An 11,266-nucleotide genomic window follows, 5' to 3' on the forward strand; every position below is an offset into this window, starting at 1 on the left:
ACAGAGAGTTAGTGCATTTAATAACGGAGTAATATTCTTTTTTTTTTATGGTACAATTTCTCCATTTGGAAGTCCTACACGTGAATCCATGCAGTCACATAATGTGAAAGTAGAGCTTAATTTCTGGGGGCCGATGTGAAATAAATAATGACTGACCCAGAAGGGAATCGAACCGATAACCTGAACCAAGCACCTATCAAGGACCCTCGCTCCAACGTGCTCAGCAGTCAGGTCCTCTATTTTAAATAATAGTCAGTAGGATGACATCGGTAGAGAAAGAATCTTCTCTTGGAAATACATCCAATTCTAAATAAATTATAAAGTAATCTTGAGATCTTCTAGTATTTAAGTAAACCAGCGATATGTCTATTTTTATCTCTTCTTCACGAACATATATTTGTCTAAAATAAATGATACTTTGAATATAATAAATTATGTTTTCCTGTATGGGTTCATTCAGTGATAAAGTATTCTTTTTAATAGAAACCTCTTTTTAACGAACTATTTACTACGGCTGCCCACTATTGACGAGTTCAACTCTGATGCTCAACTACTGATGCTCTACTCCAAACTTTGATCGATAAATAAAAAAAAACGAGTTGAAATAATCAAAGACAAACTTTACGGCATACCGCAAGGGGTAACAACGCGAGTTTGTTATGTTCAGTAATTGGACGGTAGTAGATGATAACAGTTGGAGGTATGGAGTGTGAGGAGCCGAAAACAGAGAAGATGAGACGGAGAGCTAGTAGATGAAATTAGTGGGGCATTAACGGCTCAAGGGTTAATTGCTGAAGCTGATGCTAACAGACTTAGCCGAAACTCGAGTAGCATGTGGAGATAGTTAGCCTAGGTAGTTAGCAAACTCAGTTAGGGGGGGTTCTCAGCCTTATTTCGTTATCTCGTATTGTACTCAGTCCTCCACCAACCCCCTCCCTTTCCTCTTTCTCGTTAGTCTAGCAAAACACCGGCCCACAAATTCTCTTTCTCTCTCTATTTTTTTGTTTTTATTGTTTTCTTTTTAATTGCCTCCTCTCTCGTTAGAGGGAATCACAGGTAAAATATGTAAAACCCACAAAATTGACGACATAGACTCCTGTGAAACAAACGAAATCAGCGAGCAAAAAGAACCCTGCTGTTTTTATTAACAACACCCAACTTGATCACGGGGCCTGGAATATTTTCGAGAATCCGATTGTAAATTTGCCTGACAAAAGCCTTTTGTTACCTCATTTTCTTTCACGAACGTAGATCTTTTAACTAATTCTAAACCAAAATATATTCTGGTAATCTTTGTCCTCTATAAAAATTATTGTAGTACGGAAGAAAGTTTACACCTGCCCAACTACAAATTTTATGGCACATTTCAGATCAAAAATATATAAAAAGGAGAAGAAAAAAAAAAGATATAAATTCATATACATATTGCCTTATTCCGAAAAATAAACTATACCATCTAAATTTAATAATTTGTTCAAGAAAAGTCTAGAAAGGATTAAAAATAATTTTAATGAAGCCCTGTGTGAAAATATTTAAAATAAAAATTTAGTTTTTAGAGAATGAATTAGAAATTTAAATTAAAATTGTAAAATATACCTGTGGGTTTTTTTTTTTTAGCCTTATACGTTAAAACGTGATTTTATAGTTTATGAATTAATAACAAAAAAAAAAATTAATTTTATTTATAAATTGGGCATTCTGGATTGACAACTGAAAAAGAAAAAAAAAATCAGGTCCCACCGAGATTTGAACTCGGATCGCTGGATTCAAAGTCCAGAGTGCTAACCATTACACCATGGGACCTCGCTGGTATAATTCAGCCACAAATAGACACTCCTCCATAGTCGGGTTCTTGGAATCATCTAATTTTTTGTCTTATTTCATTTTAACAGTAACAGACAGAGTTAATGAACATTTGTTAGTTTTTAATTTATTGCTTAATCAGAATTTTTCATAGCTGACATACTTTTTTCATAATCAAAATTAAAAAAAAAATGAAGATGAAATGGATATTTATCATTTTCGAGTACTAGTAGGCATTTTAAAACATTTAATATATTTTATAATAATTTTTAGTTAATTTCATAATTACGTTATCAATAACTCCTCCCAATTGAATCTAAGCAATATAATTATACTTAATAATTAATTGTTTTTTCTACTAACCAAAATCTGTTGATAATTAATCTTATTTTTAATTTGTTTAATTAAAAGAAAAGAAATAAAAACGATTTGATTGTACAATAGATTTATGATATGATTTATTTATTTGATTAATATTTTGTTCAAATAAAACCAATAAATAAACCTTAGAATAAAAATTCTGTTAATTATAATAAAACATTATTTATTAAATAAATTCTAATTTTTCTATGACTAAATTGATTTTAACAGTTTTGTTGAAGCAAGATGTACAGAGCCCCCCTTCAGAATTTTGTGGTTCCCGTTCTCCCATAATGAAGTTTGAGAGAGGATTATGTAAAATTCAAATTTCCTATTTCCTAAATTTTATAAAGTTGTGTTTTCAAGTAAATACAATACAATAAAACTCAATTATACATTACAACTAACTATTTAAACTGATAATTTTTAAGCACAATATAATAAACGACCAAAATAAAAAAAATTATTGTAATGTGGTTTGCAAGAATTTTTTTTTTTTCAACTGCAGAGCATATTTTTATTAAATTTATAAAACTGGTGCTATTATTTAGTTTAGAAATTTTTGCAATAAAAAAAAATTAAAAATTATTAAAATTAAATGTAGGTATTTTTCAAACATTTATAATGAATGCTCCTGCTGTTTTATTCATTTAGCCCAAACGTTTGTAAAGCATCTTATAAATAAGGAAATAAGCCAAATCTGTGTTATCGAATATATGTTCATGTGTTGACTCGTATATAATAAATAGCTAATGTTATTTAATTATTGATAATAGTAAAATTATAATTGAATTCATTTCGTTCCACAAATGAGTGCCATCTAATCATGCCAAAAGCCAACACGTGCTTGGCAACTATGTTTGAAGCACCTTAAGACTACTAAAATAATCTTGGGCAAAGAAAAATCTTTCATAGTCATCTTAATAGCAAAAAAATCACAAACACGTACAGTTTGTCCAATCGTTGAATTGAATATATACGTACTGCATATTATTTGGTAAAAACTTTAAATGGAAACGAGATTTTAATTTATTCATTGATTTACAAAATTTTAAATTTGATCTTAATGTCCATGCGCAAATTTGTATCACTTAATCATAGAAAGACTTCTTGTAATCTACGAGATAATAGATTGTGTCACGCACGGCGGTGATCTCACAACGAACTGTCCTTAATGACATCTGATTTTTCTCCTAACACCACTGCCAATTTGACATAATTTTTATTAATGGGGTTGAAATTGAGGAAGAGTGCGAAATTGTACTCACTTGCACTCTAGCCTCTGTGAGGTTGATCTTCATTGCCAAGTCCTCTCTGGTGAACACGTCAGGGTAGTGTGTCTGGGCGAAGGCATTCTCCAACTCTTCTAGCTGAAATTTAAATAATATAATTATTAATTATGTATATTAAATAATATGATTATGATAATTATATGAATCTTCAAAAACAACAGCATAATGGGATACTTACGCGACGATTGACTAAAGGATTGATTTTTATTTTTGATGGTTCGAATTATTCTAATTATTTTGAATCAAGTTGAGCTCCAGATCCTGAAGATGATAATATCAAATTTGTTTAGTCAAACTTGCTTATATAACAGCAGTTTGAGCTAAAGACTTAACCAATTTATAGGTTTTATTGATAAATTTCAAAGTGATATTTCAAGAATGTTTATAGGAAATATATGATTAGACTGTATGTTTCAGAATACGTAAGAAGAGCGAATAGCTGAACAGATTTCCAATTTTCATACCTCAAATAATACAGGCCCGCGGACTAATACTGAAGGCAATGTCCGATTGATTTCTTTTTAATTATAATTATTTACACACATGATTTGTTTCATGAATAGATGCAATTAATATTAACTCTAAAATAAAATAAAAATCACACCTGTTGGAGAGTAAATGTCGTTCTATTCCTTCTTTGCTTTCGCCTAACAAAGGCCTCATCGTGGATAGCTGGATGGTAGGAATAACTCGTATCTGAAACAAACAATGACATTTACTGAATATTATTTATTTTATTTATTCGTATTATTATAATTATCTGTTTGCAGTTATTATGGATAAATAATTATTTCATGCTTTTTAACTATAGTCATTATAAATGACACCAAAGCAGGCTAAAAAATAAAAATAATCACTCAAGGTATGAAAAAGAATACATCAACTGAGAAAAGTACCAGTTTAGTTAAATGTACATTGTTAACATACATAGTTCAATATTTTGAGTAAACATAAAAACTCAAATTATATTTTTGAATTTGATTTTGCCAAACAGAGACTATATTTTTAAGAATTTTCTGCACTATATATATTAAGTTTTAGAATACCTATCGAACATTGAAAACCAAAATGAGTATTGTGAATAATTGAATATTTTTTTTTTTTAGCTTTATTTAAACTTTTTTACACATCATTATTTAAGCTAGTATGATTTTGTTTCTAATTAAATTTTTAAACAATCAAAAAATCGTTCCATAGACTAAACATTTTTTTTAATTAGAAAATATTTCTGAGAATCTTTATAATGATGCCTAAATTTAACATTTATAGAATGGTACAATAATTATTTTTCAACTAAGACGTATCATATTATATATCGTCATCCCTATGGTATTGCATATTCTTGAAAATAGCTAAAAGGCATGTTTAAGAATTTTATTAAGTTATTCTAACTATGTTGAGACAATAAGAATTTTTAAAAATTGATGAACAGTAAGCTAAATTTCTGTACATAATAAAGTTCGTTGTATAACTTACTTTAAAACAAATAATAATATTTAAAATAAATATCCAAAAGATGCTTTATGTAGTAATTAATTTTTTTATCATATTGAAATAATATTACTTAATAATTAAGGTACATTGAAACATTGGAGCTTTCCTATTTATTTCTCGTTTTAAATCATAATTGTATATTTTAGTGTTAAAAACCTTTTTTTATTAAAATTTTTAAACATTTCTTCGATTTAATTATGCCATTACATTATTCCATATTTTATGAAGTAGTTATTGCTTCATTTAAGTTATTGTATAATAATATATATCACGGTTTTTAAACTTTAACTCCATTATTTATTGTATGAAGCAGTTTTTCTGATGCATGGGACTATTTTACATTTACAAGATGATCTTTATTTTTCCAAATAAATCATTTCTATTGTGTTGGAAACCTTTCTCGGGCACACCTAGCCTCTGTAAAGAATCTTGATAGGGGAAAACCTGGCGGTTGATCTTATTCTTGACTAAATCACTTCCCCTTGCACAACCGTTTGTTAAGAAACAGGACTTACCAAATATTAAATCAGAAAACTCTTCATAGGTTTTAGTGGGCAATTTTTTTTTAAACATATATTCAGCTTGTTATAACTGAATTTAAATGTAGTTTATTCCAAATTTATCATTAATTATCAATTTCAGTTATAATTTCCCTAATTCTCCTAAAGTTTCTGGAACTGGGAAATACTTAATGTTTTATTTAATCTATTTCTTGACTCAAGCAATAAAAATAAATAAATACATTTTTTTTTGATAGATTTATTTATTGATAGGTATTACAATAGGTAATATTGATGAATGATCTCATACATACTAAAATAAAAAAAAAAAAATAATAATAAAAAACAAATAAAAATAGTGGAGATATTTTATTTATTATATATTTTATTTATTTAGATTCAAATCCGATTCAATTCAGACAGAGAATACATTTAATTATAGTACAATTAATTATCGATGATACTATTTGCCTATACATACGTTTAATTATTAAATTAAAGTAATTAACTTGTAAGGTTTTTATTTTACTGTTTTTTAATAATATTATCAAAGGCCTGTATATTGAACATAGCTGTTCAGAATAGAGTTGCAAAGACCAATGGTGGTGAAATATTAAAAATGATTCATGACGGACCTAGCCCTAATCTGATATGAGTTTTAGTTTATTTACAGGTCAGTTTTGGGTTTTGGTCGTTCTAATTGCTTGGGTATCATCTCTAGCGGTATATTTAATTTAAAAATTAAGGTTCACCGCTCCCATCAGGCCGTAGCAATTTCCGAAAAGCTCTCTAAGCTTCATCCCAATTTCATTTCCCCTTTCATAAAAATTCAATGGGGGTCGTGGCGGGGTGGCTTTTAAAAATAATTATGTAATCCTCCTGTTTTCAAATGCAAGGGGACCTTGTCATTGGTCCATGGACCCGCCGGGATAATTCTGTTACGAGTCACTTCTTCCTGCATTCTTTAAAACCGCTGGGGGAGCGTTTCTTCAAAAAGTTTTAAGATACGTCCTTCGTATTTTATATTTAATTCGGTGAGAGCGGGAAGGCTCAAAGCCTCCGATTAAAGAGGGCGTCTTTATGAAAATAAGGCAAGGAGTTTGGTCAGGCTTGGGCAACGTTTTAACTAAACTTTTAGATTAGTAATTTTGAATTTAATATATTTAAATTGAATTTTTTTTACTAAAATAGTGGTTTACCATTATGGGACTTACAAATAGGTACTATAAAATTCACAGCCGATTAGTCCAGGAAAACTTCTTGATAAGATATACACTATAACCAACATAAACAATTTTTTTCTGGGGAAACAAATAATAAAATTCAGATTCCTGAAATTTAGGATCTTAGATTTTACTGTGTGTTTCCATCCACCTCAAAATTCAAATTGAAAAGAGTTAAGTGCCAACATTTCCGAAAATTAGTTTTTACTGATACAATGATTACCAGTACTTTTTTCATCATATTTTATGTTTTATTTTTCTGCCTAAACTGGGTTAAATGAAATTTTTAATATTATTTTTACTATCATCATTTAAGTAAAAAATAAACATATTGTGACTTTGGATCAAATTAAACATATAAGTTGATTAATTTAGTATATTATATTTTTTTAAATGATGTACCTAAAGATAAATTGATTATCCAAACCATATTAATTTCCAATGAATGTGGTAAAGAAAAATGATCACAGAAAAAAAATCCTTTTTAATATTTAAGGGTTTGATTGAGATTCATAAATGAAAAAATAAATTAAATAATTCTTTGTAATACAATTTACATTTTATAACTATTTAAAAAATTGATGGTAGATATTTTTAATTTTACCCTTCAACATACATTACTTCTAATTCACTTTTTTTTTCTAAATAAGCCTACATAATTTTTTTAAATATTTAAACTTTCAAAAACAACTCAAACATATTTTTTCCCGATATTATTTTTTGTGTGTACTACTGTGCCGTGAGATTTTTTACGTGTGGCATCGAAGTCAGACATTGGCTGGAAGCAAACGAAGAGCAAAAAGTAAAAAGGTAAGTATTTCAGCAGATAACAGAGCTGACTATGTACGCACTCAGAAGCTTGGTATGAATTAACTTGATATCCAGCGCCAGTAAGACCAACATGTATAAAGTCCTAATTCGATCAGAGGTAACCTGTGGAAGCAAGGGCTTGAATAAAGCTAGTGCTGAAAGAATTGATAGGAAAATTGCGAAGAATGAACAATGTGAAGGAGATGGCTTAACTTTGATAGGCGTATGTATCAAATTTTGATAGCCATCGCTTGTAGATTACGGCTTTATATCACATATTTTTACTAGAATCAAACCACAACAAAAAATTGAATATGTTCATAAAATAGAAGGAGAATTTATCTTATTATTGTATATATACATTTTTTTTTAATATGAATGTTTTATTTAGTTTAACAGTGGAGTGTGAGAGCAATCTTAACTATAAAATACCCAGGCTACTTACGAAACTGAGGCAATAACGAGTTCTTGAAGGGATGAAAAATTAAAATGCAAAAATAATCTCGAATATAATAATCCTGATGAAAAGAAGGATTTTCTGGTCGGATGGTGGAAATATACTTTGCCGGAGTTAGGCGGGCTAATCCTCGAGCCGCCTAAGCAAATTAACTTCCTGAAAGCCCTAGAACGGGGCGATCTCCGGAGTCCCAACAGAACGAGTAACTAGTTTTGAAATTTTAACAGGCGAGGAAATTGTGAGGATTGTTTTAATTACGAGGAGGTTGGAAGGGGAGACCGGAGAAAGTTTTTCCCTCTGGGCTAAGAGGATTTGGCCGCGGAAGAATCGCGGCAGCAGGCCTCCCTAATGGAGCCACATCTGCCGGATTACGGGAGCACTCTAGCGGATAAACCAAAAATAGCTCTTTACTGCCGCTGGCGTCTGGTCTTCGGCCTCTTGTTGGGGTAGCGGAGCTCGGGAAACCGCAGGGGTCGGAGGTCTTGAACCTGACACAGGTAGGGGCTCTGGCAACCTGGTAGCAATGATAGAATTCACAATGGCCGCTTCTGAGGCAGTACAAAGATAGATTCACTTCATAAATTCCTGTTATTTCTTCATTTAGGCAAGTTCGGTTTTATTCCTAGTAATTTGGAAACCCATCATTCTTTTATAAATTTCATAAAAACACAACCTCACTTCCCAGTTTATTTCAGGTAATATTCCGAGTTATTTGAAAAGGAGGTGGGACTTACTAAGACAGACCAATCATTTTACTGCCCTTAACGATTACTTAATTCTCAAGTTACTGTTATACTACAGGTAATTGTCTTATATAAAAGTAGTAGACTTAAATAAAATAATTTTGCGAGCCACGAATTGACAGATATGTTTCCAGATCTTGAACTATAAGTGATATATATATATTTATTATATATGATATATACACCATAAGTGATCAGATATATTGACAGAAATCTTAAGTCATCTCAAATTGTCTATTGGTATATGTTTGGTAAATTTGTAAGCGTATATTTATTTATTGCGATGTTTTTTTTATTTGATACCAGATCGGCCTGGTTCACTTGCATGGTTGATATAACAGTTACATTTTTTTAAACAGTAGATTACAGGGGGGTCTCCCTAATTACATACAACGTTATAATTAAAAAAACATATGATAAAATAAAAGTAGAGTTAATAACAAAAATGACAACATTCGTAAACAATTGCCCTCTAATGGGAGAGGATTAAACAAGTTAATTTGAAAAAAGGACGAAGAGAAAATAAATAACAGAATTTATAGGTGCATGTCCTGCAACAGCCTGAGCTTTAGTCTTCGGGTTGAGGTTGGGTTTCCCAAGTTGTAGTTCACTTTAACTGTTTGTAAATGGGAGTGGAAATTCATTAATCGTTTTTTTACTGTAATCCTCCATTGACTCAATTTGCATCTTCTGATGCAATTGGCTAATTATAGCGATGTCCTGTCGTAGAACTCTATTCTTTGTATGAACGGATTAAGAAAGAAAAAGTTGGGCCCGTTGCACCAGCCTCAGGTAAGACTAAGAGGAAAAACTTTATTAAAATACAAAGTTATGCCGCCCAACATTCAGTTGCTAGTCACACAGCATACTTATTTTAGTCTAATCAGACGATATTTTAAATCTTACGATAAGTAAGCCTAGACAAGTATTCAATAATAATCATAAACATTAGTAATATATAACTATAATACTAGAACATGACTTTTTTTCCCTTTCTTCTTCTTTTTATCTCATTTTTTTCCCTTTTCCATGATTTTATTTTCCTTCCTTCCCCCTTTCTCTCTTCTTTTCTTTTCTTTCCCTTCATTTTCCCCTTTCATATTTCGCTTTCAACCCAATGTGCCCTTTACAGAATAATGGATAAAATAGTGATAGAGATATGAGAAAATATATGAAAGATACTTCAGTAACAAATAAAAATACAACAAAAAAATCAACAAACATGTTAAATATAACAAATATGTTAAAATTAATAAACAATAGATATAGAATAAATATAAAAATATATAAAAAAACAATATATATGTTAGTATAACTTAGATTTGTCCAAAGAGTAAAGTAAAACACTTAGTAACTTAGCGGGCAGCTTCTGGTCTACCGTCCAGTTTTTTTGTTATTATTTTTTTAAAAAATCGCTTTTTTGGCACCTTGAAATTTGGTTCCGATACCAGACAATACTGGAGCCACTGAAGAAAGAGATTTTTATTCCCACTAATAATTGGAACACCCGAAGAGTTAGGAAATTTTAAAATCTACTTGAAACCACGAAAATCAAGGTAAAACATTATTCAAAGAAGTTATTGTACTCAATATTACTAATTAACTTTACTTAGAGAGGACAATTTTTCGAAAAGGGTAAGTTTCCGGGAATATAGATTTGCGATAAGTTGAGAAATTTAATATTTTTCACTTTCCCTTTGCTGCTACATTAAAAAAAAAAACTGAATTGAATCAACAACCAATTTGAATTTTTCGCTAATAAAAAATCCTTCATTCGCCTGCTTAGTGTGTCAAAAATAAAATGTCATCTAAATTAACTTAACATTGACTTAAGCAATTTTTGAAAAAAAAAAAAAAATAGGGAGATTCATCTGCTTGACTAAAGGTTACCTTAACGTTATTAAAGGTGCCCCTTAAATAAGAAAAATACATTCAATGCTGTCGAAAGATCATCAACTAAATAACATCTCAAAGGATTCCGATCTGGTTATGACTAAGAATAGCGCCTCGAACGAGCGAGAAGGCTCATATGGGCCCACTATTTCATCCATATATTATACTATAATAGCCATTATAAAACATTGCACATTTGCCGGTCTATTACTGTAATCCATTGGCGAGGAGACGGTCCCGGGGGGATGGTGTGGCTAGCAGCATGAAATTAGGCAACCCGATCCGACCCGCTCTCCCCCTTTAAAGTATATTTTATATCCTCATCATTTATTAAGGCCTGCTTCGATCTGGGACAGCTGATGCCGATGCTTGTGCATAACTCCTTGTCCTACGGTTTGGATTAGAATTTATGGTTGAAAAAACCTTCTGAGCAGCTTAGCTCACAATTTATCTTGGATTTGAGAAAAAAAAAATTGTTTCACCTTATCAATCATAAGCAGTTTGTAATCTATAAAATAACGTTTATTGTAGATTTAAAATAGTCCCATTTTAACCGCCAAATTCGTTGCGGTCCCACGAAATGAAAACTTCATTTCATACCGTGGTTAGAATAGGGTGATAACGCCCCTCTCCGTATGTCAGATTTGACCTGAAAAGGGGCCATAGAAAAAAAAAAAAAAATATATATATA

General features: G+C 30.6%; 1 protein-coding gene and 1 non-coding gene across 2 annotated transcripts in view; both read right to left on the reverse strand.

Annotated features, from left to right (window-relative positions):
- LOC106681010 (dorsal root ganglia homeobox protein) overlaps positions 1–11,266 on the reverse strand; it is a 118,618-nt gene that overhangs the window by 49,130 nt on the left and 58,222 nt on the right. Inside the window, exons 3-4 of the mRNA XM_014421107.3 lie at positions 4,060–4,151; positions 3,432–3,533 (exon numbers count right to left, since the gene is read on the reverse strand). Coding sequence (XP_014276593.1) covers positions 3,432–3,533; positions 4,060–4,151 — 194 coding nt within the window. The remainder of the gene's footprint in view (positions 1–3,431; positions 3,534–4,059; positions 4,152–11,266) is intronic.
- Positions 1,732–1,803, reverse strand: TRNAQ-UUG (transfer RNA glutamine (anticodon UUG)). Its single transcript has one exon. It is a non-coding gene; the product is annotated as a tRNA-Gln (tRNA).

Source organism: Halyomorpha halys, unplaced genomic scaffold, assembly GCF_000696795.3.
Source record: "Halyomorpha halys isolate HHAL.00 unplaced genomic scaffold, Hhal_1.1 Scaffold303.1, whole genome shotgun sequence".
Classification (NCBI taxonomy): Eukaryota; Metazoa; Arthropoda; class Insecta; order Hemiptera; family Pentatomidae; genus Halyomorpha; species Halyomorpha halys.